At 36.6% G+C, this 19,794-nt stretch overlaps 1 protein-coding gene across 1 annotated transcript in view; it reads right to left on the reverse strand.

Annotated features, from left to right (window-relative positions):
• The window catches only part of LOC140164577 (endoplasmic reticulum resident protein 29-like), a 61,721-nt gene that overhangs the window by 34,356 nt on the left and 7,571 nt on the right, over window positions 1–19,794 (reverse strand). Inside the window, exon 2 of the mRNA XM_072187882.1 lies at window positions 14,819–14,957. Coding sequence (XP_072043983.1) covers window positions 14,819–14,957 — 139 coding nt within the window. The remainder of the gene's footprint in view (window positions 1–14,818; window positions 14,958–19,794) is intronic.

Genomic DNA, 19,794 nt, shown 5'->3' on the forward strand with positions numbered 1-19,794 from the left:
TTTTGAAAAATGATGGAAACCCGTATTTGGTCTGTTTTTGCATACACTACGATACCTGGAGGAGAAGGCCTTTTTTCTGGTAGGTTAGACCCCTCTACTGATCACAAAACTTTCCTGAATTGCTTCTTATACATGTACATTTGTATAAGGCTATGGAAGGCTATAGAACTTCTCAAACATCTTCATTAAAAAGTTATAACTGAAATTTTAGAAAATAAAAATAAAATTTAAGAATCTTCAAAAAAGGAAGCGGGGGGGGGGGATACTACTATGTAAACATGTTTTTTTTCTTACTCGGCCTACAAAGAAAACCACTGCACAGGCATGCATTGCACATGTCTGGCATGACATTATCAGCCTAAGTCATATATATACCCAGTGAATTGCTGGCTGGACCAGCCAAACCCCCATAGCTACAAGTCGGTGTGGGTGGCACCCGCGGGGTCTAAGGTTCGAATCCCGGGGGTGCCAAGCAGGCCCGTACGCAGGGGGGGTGCGGGGGGTGCGACCGCACCTCCCCAAATTTGCAAAAGTATACAAGTCCCAAAATTTAAGAATTTGCGAGAGTAGCGAGCAAAAAAATCAGTTTTTTTACGTTTTTTTTTGTCAAAAAGGTCCAAATTTGGGGGAAAAGTCCACTTTTCACAAAATCGCCCCCCCTTTGGCAAAAGTCCACTTTTTCAAAATCAGCACCCCCAAAAAAAATCCTGCGTCACGGGCCTGGTGCCAAGTAAAACATTTGTTCATCTTCTCTCCATTTCCGTTATTCCTTTCCTTTCCTTTCCCATCTGATGATGGTCACCACACTTTACAATTTTGTTCACACCATCTAAACAAAACATATCTTGGGCGAATGGGCGTTAAATTTTACTGGGGTCATGAGAAAAATATCTTTCTTCTGATACTGAAATCTCAGTTTTGATGATGAAAAATGGGGGATGAAGCTATCGATCTGGCCATACACCTTTATATCTTGAAATGCAGTGGCATTTCAATGTTCAAGATTGTTTGATGACATTACATGAGACAATATCCGACAGAAAGAAACCACTAGTTTTGAAGGTTATGGAAATAATCAGTACACTTCACTGTCATACTTCACCATATATATCCATTAAAACGCCGCTTAAGTATGTTGTCAATCCAAATTAAATGTGATGCCACTAACAATGGCTTATGGATACTTCGTGGTCGTCATGGTAACATAATAAACCACAATTAGGCCAAGTAAAAAAAATAACATGTATATTGTCCGGACTTTGTCAATAATCATTGAGGCCCTTTTTTTGTTATTATGTTATTTTTTTACCATTCATTTCTGTGTAAAATTGCACTTGCAAAGTCTTTGTCAACACATCATAAAAACGGGGAGGCCCCTAATATTTTTGTTATTTCCTCAAAGACCTACCCCTAGCTTGTGGCTAGAATACTTTGCTTGAAGAGAGTGTTTGCAATATCTTTAACAATATTAAACTCCCTTCATGTCTTTTCATTGCAACAATTTTAGAAACAAAGTAAAGGGAGCAAAGAAGAAAAATAACAAAAATATTTGAAAATCTCCAAAAATTGGTGAGGCCATGGATGATACACATTATTTATTTTACTTGGCCTTAAGTAAGATTTGTGTTTGAATTTGTAAAACTTGGTGTGTTGTTTATGATCAGTGGCAGCGCTAGGAATTTTTACCGGGGGGGGGGGGCATTGAGGGGCAAAGTGAATTTCAGGGGGGGGGCAAAATTACCACAAAAAGGTACATTTTTGGGTTTTTACTGGGGGGGCAAACAGGGGGGGCAAGAATTCTGACTGGGGGCATTTGTCCCCCCCATGGCACCACCACTGTTTATGATTTTTTACAATTTTGTATGTTCTCTTACAATTTTAGTCACAAAATTCTAAAGCTTGGCACACTAAGTCTATCCTGAGTAGTATAGGCTAAGAGTTAGATCATAATTTTTTATCTTTTTATGTTATTTTTGATATAAATTGGTTATGAAAAAAATATTACAAAAAGTATTTTCCACAAATTAGAATGCATAACTTTGTACAAGTCTTTGGGCTTGATTGTCACAGCATATTTTTAAAGTTATTTGACCTCAGATAACCCCTGGGTGACCCCGGATGACCCCAAAATGACTGTCCAAAAATTTGACTCTAAATGTTGATTGTACCCACCAAGTTTCATGCCCAAAATGACCTTAAAAAAATTGGTTCTAAATTTGGTTCTAAATGTTTACAGTAGGGGAGATTGGGGTTAGTTGGAACGCGGGGTAAGTTGAAACATTGTATTTTTTTCTGACACAAAAAATTAATTTGGTAAAATACTGGCACCTAGCTAGTAATAGGTATTAGTAAGGGTCATCCACCAAATTAGCAACAGCACTGATGCCCCACCAGTGTTGGCTTGGGAAAGGAATATCTGTTTTTTGACTTACTGACTAATTTTTATACCCCTCAGAAAAGATGTGTTATCTCCATGTTGTTTGAAGATTCAGGGGATTATTTTTGAGTATCATAAGCAATGATGTTAAATAAAAGTTTTATTGTATTTCTTATTTTGTGTAATGAACTTTGAAATGTAAAAATAGGCATCGGGGTTAGTTGAAACTTTTGAGGTGGGGTTAGTTGACACGTGAAAATCGCAAAGAAAAATATGGTTAAAAATTTGACTTTTTAAAAATTTGTAACATGTTTACCATTTCTTCAATATTGCTTTAAAGTTTAATATGGTTAAAAAGCAATAATACAAGCAAAAAGTGCACACAGAAAGTACATTTTATAATATTTTAGGCTTCTCATATTTTGGTCCATGGTGACACTCGTCACCTTGTGTCCAAAGTATTGACCCCACATATTTATTTATTCATTTTTTCACACTGATTGTATGTTAAAGGGTGCCTTCAAGGGAAGTATAACCCTAACAACACAATAATAATTATTTTGAAATTTTTACAAGCCGTGTTTCAACTAACCCCACCCTATGTTTACACAGGGCCGTAGCAAGCGGGGCGGCCGGGGATGCCATGGCCGCCCCACTTTTTGAGAAATTTGTTATGTTTTTCTTTATATCTTTATTTCAATATTGGCGTAGGCCCCCTATATTTGTATTTTGGCCGCCCCACATTTGTGATGGCCGCCCCACATTTTTCAACCTTACTACGGCCCTGTGTTTACACTTACCCCAGGGGTGGGGTTAGTTGAAACACTTTTTTTCAAATTTTCAAATTGGATTATATGAATAATCATAAGCAGGTCCAATAAAGTTTAAGGCTGTATTTGTAGCATGTATATATATGTTTATACTGATATGGTTAGTGTTTCTTGAAAGTAATCGGTTTGCGTTAAAAAGACGATTTTGTGAAAAATGTTTCAACTAACCCCAATCTCCCCTACCCACCAAGGTTCATGCCCATATGACAGTTTTTGCTAATTTGACCTCAGATGACCCCTAGATGACCTTTGGTGACCTTGACCCACTAACCACACCTACTGGAATTTGAAGACCGCCAATGACCATCCCTCCACCAAATTGCATCACTATAAATCTTACCAGTTCCGAGAAATTGCACCCGCAAGCTCGGACGGACGGACAGATGGACAGACGGACGGATGGATGGACGGACAACTAGGAAACATAATACCTCCGGTGGAGGCATAAAAAATGCCCTAAAAATGCATGTTTTGGGGCTTTATTTCCAAAAATTAATCAAATTTATATTAAAACTTGACTTTCATTGCCAGTTAGAAGAATATAAAAAGGATTTAGGATCGAGCTATGTTGTATTTGGCTAAACAGCATAATTTTATTTTTTTAAATAAATAAATTTAGGTCAGGAAGTAGTCCAGACCACCACTTCACCCATATAAAGTTATAATAAAACTAAAGTACACGCTGTAAGCTGTTGAGCCCTGTCAATGCTTTTCACTGGGGACCACTCATTACAGGAATTGTAAGCGGGCTCTTACAAACATTTCCAAAGAATGTACATCTTTATCGTCCGGCTGCAAACAAATCATCCTTTCTCTTCAGAATATTTGTTTTACAATATTGCTTAAACTTAAAGCTTATATTTTTTTATTTTTAGTTAACAAAAACAATCAAACTGACCACATTTTAATATTTTATTGACGTACATTTGAAAATGTACGTCAATTAGAAAGTTCCGAGAGGCACTATACTACCGGTATATCAAAAACAACTATCTCATTTACTTCACTAAAAAGTACATGTTTGCTTTAGTGTGGGAGCATCTTTGTAATATCCTTTTTGGGTGGGGGTCCAAGTATTATTTTTTACAAGTTGTAATATTAGAGGAGTACATTTTTTGCTTTAGTGCAGTCTTTGTAAATATCATTTTTATGGGTTCAAGTATTTTACAATTTCAGTGGCGTATCAGGGTCAGTTGTCTGAGGGAGCAAAGACAAAAAAACCGGTGGGTATCATCTCCTGACTGTGATAATTGCCTGTGAAGCGCTCCAGGGACTGTCTTTTGGAATTTGCAGGAGAGCATTAAATAGCTCTTCTGGAGCCTTCAAGGAGAGCTGTTTAGAGCAACCATACAATGTAATTAGAGAATGGTCAACTAAGGAGAGCTAAATATCACTCTCCTATATTAGATTTAAGAAGAGCAGCAGAGAGCGACTGCTCTTACTCTCCTCAAAAGGCAGTCCCTGCGCTCAATTTCATTTCAATTGTACACTATTTTAAGGTTAAAATTAAGGTGAAATTTTGTGTTTACCAGGCCAATTTTCAATTTTACACCTAGTAAATTATCCTTACCTCCCTGTTCCTATGGACAGCATTAAAGGAGGTTATGCATATAATATTTTGATACGCGATGTAACTTGCACTGTGGATACGCATACCGTATTTCGTCAAATAAATGCCCCCGGGGGAGTTACATTTTCCCAAGGGGGCGTATATTCAAGGTCAATTTTAGAATGATAATTCCCGTTAAAATCATTAGGTAAACTTAAAACTCACGCTAAAATGACGAACTATGAACTAGAAACACTGACTTCTGGTTCACTTCCGGGTTTCCAATCCAGATTTTCGCCAAAAAGTGACGCTATTATTAAACTTGGTAAGCTTACTACACAAGATAGCATGGAAATATATATTTTTTTGAAACATCTTGGTTGAAAAAAGTGGTGGGGGGCATTTATTTGAGGGGGCGACTATTTGACGAAATACGGTATGTGAACAACATCAAATGTTTGGACAAAAAAAAGTGAAATTGTCTCTTTAAAATCATACTATATTTGCTGTTTAGATAGAAATATAGGTTGCTGCGTATGCCTTATTATTTACACACAAATAATGTGTCGTCAATGGCAGTAAAAACATTGAAATTACGAGTTCGGCTGCACTTTGCCCATTATTTACATTTCCCTTTATTTCTTACATCTTAAATTTATGAGATCTTCAAGACAACTTTATGTAACACTAACACCGTGTATCTTGTCAGGTTAGATTATTTTTACATAAAATATTCCTGCCATATATATTATTTTCAATTTTAGTATCAAAAGTCAAGTATACTCTTAAAACACTGTGAATTCTGACATTTTATTGGACTATTTCAGTTGAAATCCATACACCCCTATGGAACTTGGAAGACATGTCTTTAATCTTCCACACAGGGAGTGTATTTCAAATGGGGTTACCTGAATGGGTAACTCCATTCAAAATCTACTGTACACCCCTGCATGTGTGAGAGATTAAGGTGGTGTCTTCCAGGGGGTGTTTGGATTTTAACTGGAATAGGCCATTTCAATTTTCAATCAACTGTTAAAGTGAGTTCTCAAGCAACCATGATAAATGGGCAATTTGTGTCCTAATATATGTTGCACTCAATCACATGTCGGAAATGGGTGAAATTTAAGTGGTATGATCGTATTCATTGTCTTGACCTGGATATGAAATCACTTCCACTAATGACAACAAACTCGGACTAGCATGTCTTGCATGTCAAGATAATGCGTTTTTTTTAAAGGGAATCTCTGACCTAATTTGTTATTTGTGTTTTTTATTTCAAGACTTCTGAGACCAGAGACAAAAACACAGTATTAATAATACTGAATGGGTTTGAGGGTGATACAAGAATATATTGCTCAAGCTAAAAATTATCGTACAGGTCGCAGATGAGTATGTCTTTTATACAGCATTGAGTGCAACTTATTCTCTTACAATGTATCACCCACAAATAATTAAGTCAATCAATATAATTATCATTTATCTTGTGCTTTGGCTATGCGTTCAGTATACCTTACCAATGTGTACAGTATAAATTTATTAACCTTTATAGTCTTTTTTTCTGCTTTTCCTTTTCAAATATAGACAAATTCGGAATACCTTTTGTAAATGTGGGTTAACTTATATTTCATAATTCATCATCTAGTTCTCAAGAATTGCAGGAGATATATCTGGATTCTGGTTATACTCGTTTAAAAATTACCCATAAGCCAGTGACTGTATCTAGTATGGTCGTTGGACATTTTGACCCGGAAAAAATTGGTACAAAGCTGATTTTTGCACCAGACAAGCAGAATACATCATAAAACATCATATCCAAAATCCGAAGAAATCCTCCTTGGGGAATTTGTTTTATCCAAGATGGCCGCCAAAATGGCTGCCACAACATATAATTAGCTGTATCTTAGCTTCTAAAGCAGATATGATGATGATTTTAGTGTCTTTGAATAGGTTTAAGAGGTCAGAGAATCCAAATTTGTGCAAATCTAACACACTGATGTCTTCAATCACACTGAAATCCAAGATGGTCGCCAAAATGGCCGCCACAACATATAATTAGCTGTATCTTAGCTTCTAAAGCAGATATGATGATGATTTTAGTGTCTTTGAATAGGTTTAAGAGGTCAGAGAATTCAAATTTGTACAAATCTAACACACTGATGTCTTCAATTTACACAGAAATCCAAGATGGCTGCCAAAATGGCCACCACTACATATGATTAGATATATCTCCGCTTCTGAAGCAGATATGATGATGATTTTAGTGTCCTTGAATATATTTCAGGGGTCAAAGAATTCAAATCTGTACGTATCTAAAACACTGAAGTCTTCATCCACACTGGAATCCAAGATGGCCGCCACCACCACGTGTTATGTTTAGGTATATTTTGGCTTATGAAGCAGATATGATAATGATTTTAGTGTCTTTGAATATGTTTAGGTGATGCAGAAGTCAATTTTGTATTTATCTAAAGTACAAAGTCAAGTCTTCACTCACACTGTAATCCAAGATGATCCTCAATATGGCTAAAATCAAATATGCTTAACTGTATATCTCAGCTTCTGAAACCAATATAATGATGATTTTAATCTTTGAATAGGCTTTTAAGAAAATGTAGGTTTTAGGGGTTGCAGATTTCAATGTTGCAATTACTTAAAACACGGAAGTAAGTGCTCAGTAACAATAGAATCCAAAACAGCTGCCACCACATGATTTTCTATATCTCAGTTTCTGAAGCAAAAAAAGCTATCTTCGACTTCAACTGCAAGTATAATCGCCTCAGCGTTTTGGCAATTTTCTCCTCTGCAATCTCCACAATCTGTGACACCTTTAAATCCCTTTTTGCGACAGGAACATCCGTTATTTCCACAAGGACTCCTGGTGGATAGTTTACATTTGTATCATACAAACTTAAGCAAGCCTTGTGGTGCTGTATCTACATCCGTAAGGACCGGTGCTAGTACGGTGTCAGAGAGTTTCAAACCATTGATTTGGATCGAAGTTATTGTTTGTGAGCTTTCTCCAAAGTATGACCTGCAAAAGAACACTCAGACTGTGAAAATACGTTGCTCTTTTTAACTAGGTGGAAGCTTTTGTGGACCAAGTGATGCTGTATTTGATGATACCATATCGCCATGAATTAAGCGAACCGCAGACCGTTTAAAGAATCTTCTTCTCTGCCACCACATAAGACAACAAATAATCTGATGCCATTTGTGCCAATCTGTTCTAATGTCGCCTCAGGATCGCTCATCTAGGATGATATCTGCTGCAATTCTTCTTATCTTCCCGGAAACAAACTTGTCTTTCCATGTCCAAATGTTGCAGAAGTGGAGTCACAACCACTCCATGCAAGGATAAACAGGACCTGAGATGGAATGTCAATACTTCACCAATGTTGTTAATTAGGTCTTGAACTTTCCAACCCACCGATATCAGCTATATTCTGGTCCCCAGTGGCACTTCTCTTCCTTGTCTTGAACATGGAAGGAGTCTTGAAGGGTACATTCCACTATCAATGTGTCAGCATCTCCGGTACTATTGTCCACCATCCATCGACTCAGCTGCGTAGATAAACTGGCATTTGTTCTTATCATATTCAGCTCACAGAATCTATGAAGGTTCTCATCATGACCAGCAGACCTTCGTCTCGAATGAGCAGAACAACAGTCAGTTTATCTCGGCTGCTGAGTCGATACTTGAAACCAATGGTCAGATCGATGCGCAGATGACACAGATATACTTGTCCTTTTGATGTACCACTGAGACCAGACTATGGCTGATATCTTATCTCCTTCCATTCAGAGAAGAAAGGGTAGGTGGTTTGGAAAGTTCAAGACCTCCTGTTTATCCATGCATGGAGTGGTTGCGACTCAACTTCTGCAACATTTGGACATGGAAAGACAAGTTTGTTGAAGAAGATAAAAGAATTGCAGCAGATATCATCCTAGATGAGCGATCCTGAGGCGACATTAGAACAGATTGGTACAGCTGGCATCAGATTATTTATTGTCTTATATGGTGGCAGAGAAGAAGATTCTTTAAACGGTCTACGGATCGCTTAATCCATGGCAATGGTATCATCAAATAAAGCATCATTTGATCCACAGCTATCTACAAAAGCTTTCACCTACTGAAAGAGCAGCATATTTTCACAGTCTGCGGATTCTTTTACAGGTCATACTTTGGAGAAAGCTAACAAACAATGACTTATTTTCAAAGTCTGCGGGTTCTTTTACAGGTCATACTTTGGAGAAAGCTAACAAACAATGACTTGAATCCAATTTAAAGCAATGGGGCTGGAAACACTCTAACATCGTTCTAGCACCGGTCCTTACGAATTTAGATACAGCACCACATAGCTTGCTTAAGCTTGTACGATACAATTGTAAACTTTCCTCCAGGAATTCTTGTGTAAATAACGGATGATCCTGTCGCAAAAATGGACTTAAATGTGTCACAGCTTGTGAAGATTACACAGGAGAACATTGCCAAAACGCTGAGGCGATTATACCTCTAGATGAGAACGAAGACAGCTGCTTTTGTTTCAGAAGCTGAGATATATATTCACATGTGGTGGCAGCTATTTGGGATTGTATTGCGACTTGCACTTCAGTGTTATAAGCCGGGTTTTAAGTAATTGCAACAATTCTCTGACCCTTAAAACCTACATTCTCTTAAAACCTATTCAAAGATTAAAGTCACCATTTATATTGGCTTCAGAAGCTGAGATATTTAGCTAATCATGTTTGATTTTAGCAATATTGAGGGCCATGTTGGATTGCAGTGTCAGTAAAGACATATACTTATGAAGATAAATACAAAATTGACTCCTAAAACCTATTCAAAAACACTAAAAGCTACTAAAATCATTATCATATCTGCTTCATAAGCCAAAATATACCTAAACATAACATGTGGTGGTTGCGGCCATTTTGGCGGCCATCTTGGATTCCAGTGTAAATGAAGACTTCAGTGTTTTAGGTAATGCATAAATTTGAATTCTTTGACCTCTGAAATATATTCAAGGACACTCAAATCATCATCTTTTATGCTTCAGAAGCGGAGATATATCTGATCATATGTGGTGGTGGCCATTTTGGTGCCATCTTGGATTTCAGTGTAATTGAAGACATTAGTGTGTTAGATTTGTACAAATTTGAATTCTCTGACCTCTTAAACCTATTCAAAGACACTAAAATCATCATCATATCTGCTTTAGAAGCTAAGATACAGCTAAGTATATGTTGTGGTGGCCATTTTGGCAGCCATCTTGGATTTCAGTGTGATTGAAGACATGAGTGTGTTAGATTTGTACAAATTTGAATTCTCTGACCTCTTAAACCTATTCAAAGACACTAAAATCATCATCATATCTGCTTTAGAAGCTAAGATACAGCTAATTATATGTTGTGGCAGCCATTTTGGCGGCCATCTTGGATAAAACGAATTCCCCAAAGAGGATTTTTTCGGATTTTGGATATGATGTTCTATGATATATTCTGCTTGTCTGGTGCAAAAATCAGCTTTGTACCAATTTTTTCCTGGTAGCCACTGTTTTTCCTCTTCAACGACCATACTAATCACCAAGTTGTTCATTGTGACACGTGGTGGTGCTTTTTATATGACCATGGTGATGACAAAAAAAATATTCAAAAAAAGATTGTATTGTATTCGAGTACTTTGTATCTGTACAATACAGTTTTGATGTGAAATGTGCATAAGCCTGTGGAGCCATCACATAAAATACTATATTGGACCGATGTGTTTAACTGATGAAGATCTGCCTGAGTAATCCCTCATTGTGTACTTACCATGATTAGTACCAGTGCGACAGGGGGGTCTTAGTGGAAAGGTGGGTACGGGGTGTGTGGCAGATGTGGTGGTGCATTTTACCCTTAGTTTTGCTATAAAATTCATTACATTGTGTATAATCTGTCATAGACAACTCATCACGGCAGAGGGTATGTGGATGAGCAGCGAAGCCGCAACATCAAGAGGGGATAAGCGGAGCAGCGGCAGTGCGGTGGAGCAGTGAAGTCACGACATCGAGCTGCAAAGTGGCATAACCACTTCCGTGATCCTGTCAGTGAGTGGTACCCAATAGTTTATCAAGCAACCATGATAAATGGGCAATTTGTGACCTGATACATTGTATATGTTGCACTCAATCATACGTCGGAAATGGATGAAATTTGAGTGGTCTGATGATATTCATTGTCTTTATACCTGGACATGAAATCACTTCCACTATTACCTAATCACAACAAATTCGGTCTGGCATGTCTTGCGTGTCAAGATCATATGTTTTTTAAAGGGAATCTCTGACCTAATTTGTTATTTGTGTCTTTTATTTCAAGACTTCTGAGACAAGAGACAAAAACATAGTATTAATATTGAATGGCTTTGAAGGTGATACAAGAATATATTGCACAAGCTATAAAATTATCGTACAAGTCGCAGATGGGTACGATATTTTTTATAGAGCATTGAGTGCAACTTATTCTTATAACACCCAAAAATAAGCCAATCAATATTATTATTATTATCATTAGCATTCAAATATATAATCCAGCTTGCCTAAGCAATGCATATTTAAGTCCCGTGATTTTAGTCTAATTATTACCTTTTGACTTGTCTTTTTTTCTGCTTTTCCTTTTCCCAAAGACAAATTTGGAATATTTACATCCTTAAATTTAGTGTTACGTGGTGATATTGAAAATGATGGATACATGCATGGTCTATACATAGATAGTATTGTTTTGCTTCATTCTGCTTTTCCTTTTCCCAAAGACAAATTTGGAATATTTACATCCTTAAATTTAGTGTTACTTGGTGATATTGAAAATGATGGATACATGCATGGTCTATACATAGATAGTATTGTTTTGCTTCATTCCAAACACACAAACTTAAACAGCAAGGACAATTGTTGCCCAAAAAGGGTATACTTCTCAGGTGTCATACAAAAGTCTAATATGGTCATTTTCACGGTAAAGGGTGTAACTTTTGATTTTTAGGGTCAAAATTTCAAACCACTTAAATATGTTTCTGTTTACTGTAATCATGCATAGAAGCAACTTAAATTCCAGTAAAATAGTGTTTCAAGGCTTAAACCTTTTGATTTCTGATAAAATTTGACATTTCCATAACATTTTGGTTAAAATCTAAGAAAAAATGTATTTTACATAAGCTCAGAAAATTATGACATGAAAGCTGGAATACATGTGAAATCCCATTCCAAAGTAAGTCAACAGATATAAGTTAAATTTTATACCATGTTTTGCTATGTTTGTAATTGCAATTTTGAAAATTTTTAACATCAAGGGTCATTTGCAATGGAAATTTCCCAACCTTAAACATATTTTTTAAGTTTTAATTGGGTTCCTAAAATAATTTAAATGTCTAACTTCATGTACAAATACTACTTGATGAAAGGAACCTCCCAGCCAAGTTTCACAGAAATTGGAGTTATTTTTAGAATTGGCAATTCAAGCGATTTGTGTTTCGGAGGCTTCAGTTAACAACACAGGTGATCATAAAAGTAAAATATTTGGCTAACTACTACAAGTTGACATGAAAAAATAGGTAAAAAATATCACAATTACCAATTTTCATGCTTTGCTTCTAAGTATTGAATTTCAGTTGTGACAAAAATTAAATTATCACAGCAAGTCATTTTTTTTTTTTCGGAGGCTTCATGTTTACAATGGTTAAACATGGCAGAAGTAGTTTTTTTGAAAACAACACTGTTGGGATCATCTAAGCTGTTATTTTCTTGTGTGTATTGAATCAATGATTCTATGCGGCAGATATTGCAGATTTATAACATGATAATTTTTTCACCCATTTGTTAAGTATGGTGTTATTTGCATGTGAAGCCTCCAAACGGGCTTTCTTGGATATCAGTATATTTTTCAAGCATTAACCATAATATCAATTTTTTTTTAAATTTATGACATTCTGCACATATCATGCAACAATTACAATGCAGATATCAATATGGAACATACCAATTTAGATATGCATAGATGATAATTAAGTTTACTGTTGTTTCGGAGGCTTCATTTGTTTCGGAGGCTTCAATTGTTAACGGAAAGTTTGTATTGGGTCCCATTTTCAAACGGTGATATATATCTCCATGATTTAAAAACAAGTGACTTGAGGATCTACTTTGCTACATTTTGATAAATAGATTGGATGAGCTCTTTTATTTATATTTGCCCAAGCTTGCTGAACAGTTTGTTTCGGAGGCTTCAAAAAAGTTAACGGAAAATCGGCTCTTTTAATTGAAGTCAAGATTTTATAAAAATTTTAAAAGCTTGCAAATCAACTAATTTTTGTTACCCATTTCAAGTTAAGATATCAACTGTTATGAATCAAGAAGAAGTGAAGAAATAACCAAGAATTATGAACCAAAGCTATACCCACAAAGTTTGTTAACAATTGTTAACGGAAAATGAAGCCTCCGAAACGACAAATATCGAAGTCCGGTTCTCAAAAATACAGGGCTGTTCACAATTAAATCTAATGTGACAGTGTTTACTGAACATATGACCGTACTTTCAGGATAAGAAAAATTATCCATGAACTAACTGAAGAAAACACAGGGTTTTACAAAAATGTTACTGTTTTTTACAGTTTTTCAAAATGGCAATATTAGGTACATTTAAGCCTGCTAAAACTGAACGCAGTAACTCCCGAAGATGATTATGCTACCCAAGGTAGCTGCTAACTAGATGACTTATGTGGCCAAAAATCATGGAATTCTGTGGCTTTATTAGAAAACTACGGATCAAAATGTTACAAATCCAAAGTTACACCCTTTACCGTGAAAATGACCATAACAATTGAATACCTGAGTGGAAGAAGGGCCCAACTCCAATTTTTTACAAAAATGAGTTAGAGCCAGCATTTTATTGCCAGCAGACTGTTCTTCCTTGTGTGTGAAAGATGAGCCAAAATTCACTCTATAAATAGTCTTCCACGTAAACGTAATCATGGTTTGCATGGAAGAAAGGCCCAACTCCATGGAGTTGGGCCCTTCTTCCACAAATATTGGATTAAAGAGGAATTTTGTTCATCCATGAAATCTGCTTTTCACTACAATAAACTTTCTTGTTAACATATTACATGCTTCTACTTGGGCAATTAATGGATAATTACCTAATTTCTATAGCTATTTATAACACATCTGCTTACGGAACTGGCACTTGCAAGTATATTAGTGGAAGAAGGGCCCAACTCCAGCTCAGTATTAAGACCTGTACCGTTGCCATGGAAACATCATATATAATTTCGAATGTATGTAATATTGTATGTTCATGTATTAAAGGTCCCCTGAAGATGAAAACATTCTGTCTATAAAACTTTTCCAAATATTAAGTTTTTTCTTAATATCTCAAAAACAGTTTTGATGGAGTTGGGCCCTTCTTCCACTCAGGTATTCAATTTGAATGGCAGTAATGGGTACTGATGCATGGGCAAAATTTACAACAAGGTTCCAGGGGCTGAGAAACTATTGGGCTTAACCTTTTTATTGTTGCCATTTTTTCCACCAAGAACCGGAGGCTGTTTGGCACTTCTACACCCGCCCCCCACACATTTGTGGATGCTTGTTGTGCAGTCCTGTGAGAATCATAACAGAAAATTTCACCAGCATCATGCTCAGGGGTGTGAGAAGCCACATACTGTGGCGATGCCACAGGAGGGGGGGAGCATGAGGGGGAAATGCCCCCAGTCAGAACTCTTACCCCCCTTTATGAAAATTTCCACTTTTTGCTGCAATTTTGCTTAAAATTTGTTGATTTTGCCCCCCCCCCCCTGAAATTAACTTAGCCCCCGCAATGCCCCCCCCCCCCCCCAAACAAATTCCAGGCGCCACCACTGGCCATATACTAAAAAAAGAGTAAAATAACTGAAAAACAGCGTAAAATCAGGGTAAAAATGCCAAATATGGGCTGAAAATAAAAGAAAACACATAAATTTTGCCAACCAAAAATGAGGAAATCAGCGGAAAAGAGGAATTCTTACACCCCTGTATGCTTAAAACATATATAAGTTACCTTGTATGCCAACCTCTGCAATAAGCAGGTCTGGTTGAGAGCTCCCTCTGGAGGCTACTTTCTTATATTCCTCTTGTTTCTCTCCATATGGGTAGGTCTCATCAAACTTGACTAGTACTGCTTTGTGTTTGGAAATCACCTAAAATTAACAAAAAGACAGAATCAAGCAAAGTGAGTTATTCATACCTTCATTTTTGAGGAGCTCAATTGCACCAGAGCTCCTACACTACTACAGCTCTCCTTAACAACATTTCAGGAGTATGATTTACTGTTTTAGATATTAAAAGATTGAGCTCTAGAGTGATTAACAGAGCTCCTGCAATTTAGGCCTGGTTATTCAGCAATTAATATCGATAAATTGTTTTGTTTTTTTAACTTGTTTTCTTGACTTTTGTATTGAAGCTGTACTGACAAAACATGATTGGAAAATGACAATAAGCTCTTCTTTTTAGTTTGCAAAGTCAAAATATCTAAAAATTATAAAGTCTTTTTTTTTTGCTTGCAAATATGAATAATTGCAAGAATTACAAGAATTACTGCAAGCAATCATAAAGAATCACAAGAATATCACAAGCATCGCAAGAATTAAATTGCAATCATTGCAATTGCAAAAATCATTGTTTTTGTATGCCCATAATTCATAAATCCACAAAGTTTTCTGTACATATTTGATGTGGAGGGTTTGTATGGCTTTGACAAAAAGTTGAGTTATAAAAAAAAAACATTTGCCCCAAAAGGTTTCAAAACATTTGATATATCCTCACTAGCACTGTTTGGTAGCATATAGCACATAATAATTGGTTGTAATTTTTGCATGTAATAATTGGTTGTAAATCTTGCAGATTTTTACATTTTAAGTGTCATCATGTCAAATGCTTAGCCATTAGGACACATTTCTTTCAATCATCATTTTGTGCAAACATTCCTTTGGGTCTATCTGTAACTCAAATTTCTTTTTAAGCACATTTTTTTCCCATTTAAACATTTTTCTACACATGTAGGACTCAAAAACATGGTTTATGTGTCTGTATAAATTGTATCCCTTGAGCATCATAAATCTGAAGATATTTTAGATTTGACGATAAGCTACGGTGTTGACATTTGGCTGTTATCAAAATGTTACAAATTGATCCTAATGATAATAAAAGCAGCAAATGGCAATTTATGACAAATTTTATTATAACTCTAAAAATGGAAGAATTCGAAGAAATCTAATCATTCAACACCATTGAACATTCTTCCATTATGATTATTCTATTCATTAATTTTCTACACATAATATAGGGCTCAAAAACATAGTTCATTTCGTTATGTCCCTGGAGCATCTTAACTCCGTCCTCACATATCAAAGACATTTTGATTTTAAGGCCCGCTTTTTAGGATGAGTTACTATAAGTTGACATTTGGCATATCAATGTGGTGCAAATTGATCCTAACAGAAGCAGCATGGCAATTTAAACACACATTTTATTATCAACCTAAAATCACTTGGATGGGAAAAAAAATTGAAATGAATCCATAGGGAGATCCGCTATTCCTTTCATAGCTGTGCAGCATTAACAGCAAAATGTCAGAAAGTTATTGTATGCTCAAAACAATTTAGAGTGCCAATTGGTAATGTAGCTGATAGTGTATTTGAAATAGTGCAAGTTTATATTGAAAAAGTTGTACATGTTGCACTTTTTTGTGCTTCAATTTGCTTATAAATTTTACACAGTAGCTTCATCTGATTTGATCTGTTCGGGCTAGAACTGAGTGCCATCTTTCTCGGAACTGTTTTGATTTGGAGACCAAAAATCTTCTTTTGGCCACATCTCTCCGTCTTCAGCTGGATAGTTTTGCCAGTCACCCAGCTCAGCATGTCACATGGTCTGCATTTATTATCAATTACCTAAAACCAACTACTTTCTTGACTACCTCTGTGACAGTATTCAAACTGTTGGTATATGGTGCAGACCTCTGTATCATATATTTGTTGCACTGGAGGGTTTCAAATTTGATTCCCAAAATCGATTTGGAACTGTTCTCTTGTAGAAGCATCCTGTAGCTTCTTCCAGTCAAACTTTGGTCTATTGCAGAGTTTCCCTTTGGGAGTTCTTACACTGTAATACACAAGCAAGATGCTGAGGACCCAGTGATCAGAATCTAATTCTAATTCCACTGAATTGTATTAAGGGATCGGATAGCGACGTTTGCACAGTACTTGTTTGGGACATGAGAGCACACACACCAAATTGCATTCTGAATACAAGCAATGTCCTTCTGATATCAAATAATTTTGTTCTTTTGAAATTCTCAACATAATACAAATGTTATTGCAAACTATTACATATTTACATTTTTGACATCACAAAGTATTTAAGTCCTCGAAGTAAACTTTATAAATCTAATGACATACTGAAAGTGTATGTAGCTGGGAGGATTGAAAAAGCTGACCATCATTTGAAAATTTCGACCTTTGGTACATTTTTTCCCAAGAAAGACTGCAGGGCCTAGGCTGTTCATTAAAATGTGATCTCACTGATGTGTTGAGCTGTCGACCCTGTTGGATGCATTCATGTCCAATGACGATGTCAAAGTTGGAGTAATCTCATTTGATCTGGACAAAGTTGTGTTCCTCACACATGCAACTCAATCTAGCATTGACGCCGCCTACAACCAGTGGATATTATGTATTTAGCTGTTTAAAGGCAACAGCAAAACTCATTCTTGTTTTCAAAGGAAGCACACTCTGTGGGAGCATAGACAAATTTGCAATGGTAATATATTTTATGAAGCACTGTTGAAACATGCCAAAAAAAATGAGCAAAAGTTACCAATTTCATATTTCACCTTTGGACACAGATTACCTGACTCTAAACACAAAAGAGATATCTTACATTAGTGGTGGGTTAAGGAATTGTGATGTTTCAAATTTCTTAGGGAACCAGCTTATTTGATGCAATTAATATGATCTCCTGAGCATTTTGACACCATTTTCATCCAAATCGGCCAAAAAATGAGTTGGTGCCGGCAAAAACAAGTATTTGGACAGGGGGTCTGTAGGGGGTCTGAAAATCAATATTTTCACCAACAATCATCATTATATGCCTGATTCTGTTAAAGTTGATATTGATTTGTATGTAATTGATGTCTAGATTTCCATTTTTGAAAGTTGCATAAAAATAGGAGTTGTTGTTTTCTTAAAATGGCCATTATATAAGGGTGTGAGGGTGCTTTGCATTAAAAACATGCACAAATGGAATTCTAGACATTAATCAATTACATACAAATCACCACCAACTTTAACAGAATTTGGCATAATAATGAGCGGGAGAAACGTAAGTCCGATTGAGCTCTAAGCACCTAATGCTGGTTTCATACTACCATGCCGCTTGCCGCTGAGCGGCGTGGCGCACGCGCATTGCAGATAAACGAACACAAGTAAGGCTTGTCATTGGGTGATATGCCACGCCGCTTGCCGCAGCGGCAAGCGGCAGGAAAGTATGATAGGGGCATAAGTTTAATATACAATGTACCAAATCAGAACAAAATTGAAGATGGAGGAGGTCAGGATATAGCCCGAAACATCATGGCCCTGTTCCTTCCTCACTAGGGCCATGAGTGCCATACGTACGTAAAAACAGGGCACCGTGAAGTCACGTCGCGGTGATGACGTCACACTGACGGCATCTATTTATAGGAAGAGTTCAAAACACAGCGATAACAGTCACAAGTCTGGTCTTTTACATCCTTAAATGTAGGTATATAATACCCAAAAAAAAAATTGAAATTTTTTTGATTCTCATCAAAGTAATCTCATAAAAAGAGCTAAATGAAAGAAAACTGATGAGGCATAAATGAATGTCATACGACATGTGGTTGCGGAGATATGCTAATTTGAATGTCTCGATTTTTCAGCCATTTTCCTGTACAAACTTTTTGTGCATGCACATATTACAATGTTTATAGGCCTATGAGTATTTACACAATTTTAAGAAGCACTTGCTATTTACCGGTACTTAACTGTAGGGGCCTAAATGTAATCCTAGATTGATTGAATTTGTATTGATGTGAACATAAGGGCCTATCATTTTCTTTGGAAGGGGGGTCCCAACCAAATATACAGGGCGGTCATAATTTTTTGGAAAGAAAAATAGGGGGGTCATAAAATTTTGGTGACCAAAATGTAGGGAGTCGCAAGATGACCACAGATAGTGTGTTTATCTTATAAATTCAAAAAGACTGAATACAATTTTAGCCTCTTCAGGGGGTACATGTAAGGTGGATCGGATTCCAAATGAAACCATCTACAATCTGACCAACACCACTCCACTGGTTGCCAGAATCAAGCTTCATCAACTCAAATTTCTCGGCCATATACTGCGTCTTGAAGACGATGAGCCTGTGAAAGAATATGCCCTTTATATTCCACCACATGGGAAGAGGAAACCAGGACGACCGCGCACACTGTATTTGCAGTATGTCCAGCACAAAATTGTTTTGCTTGCCCAAGATCGCAATAGTTGGAGAAAGCTTGTAGTCGCCTGCTCCGCAGCCGACTGATGATGATGATGATGATGATTTAAGGTGTATCAGTGGGTGGTGGGGGAGGTGTCATAAAACTTTGTTGCCGAAATAGGGGGGTCGCAATTTTATTGATGCTGACTTTTTGTAAATTTGGGAGCCCCCTTCTGCAGAAAATGATAGCTCCCTAATATACAAATGAACATGTATGAGTAACATTTTGTTTTATTTCTGTTTTCTAATGCAGATTTCAGCTTTTACAGATAGGATGGAAACCAGGGACTATCTTTTGGAATTTGCAGGAGAGCATTAAATAGCTCTTCTAGAGCCTTCAAAAGCTGTTTAAAACATTTACAATAAAATGTACGGTAATGAGAGAATGGTCAACTAAGGAAAGATAAAAATCACTCTCCTATATCTGATTTAAGGAGAGCAGTAGAGAGTGATTGCGCTCGCTCTCCTCAAAAGGC

Source organism: Amphiura filiformis, chromosome 11, assembly GCF_039555335.1.
Source record: "Amphiura filiformis chromosome 11, Afil_fr2py, whole genome shotgun sequence".
NCBI classification, from domain to species: Eukaryota; Metazoa; Echinodermata; class Ophiuroidea; order Amphilepidida; family Amphiuridae; genus Amphiura; species Amphiura filiformis.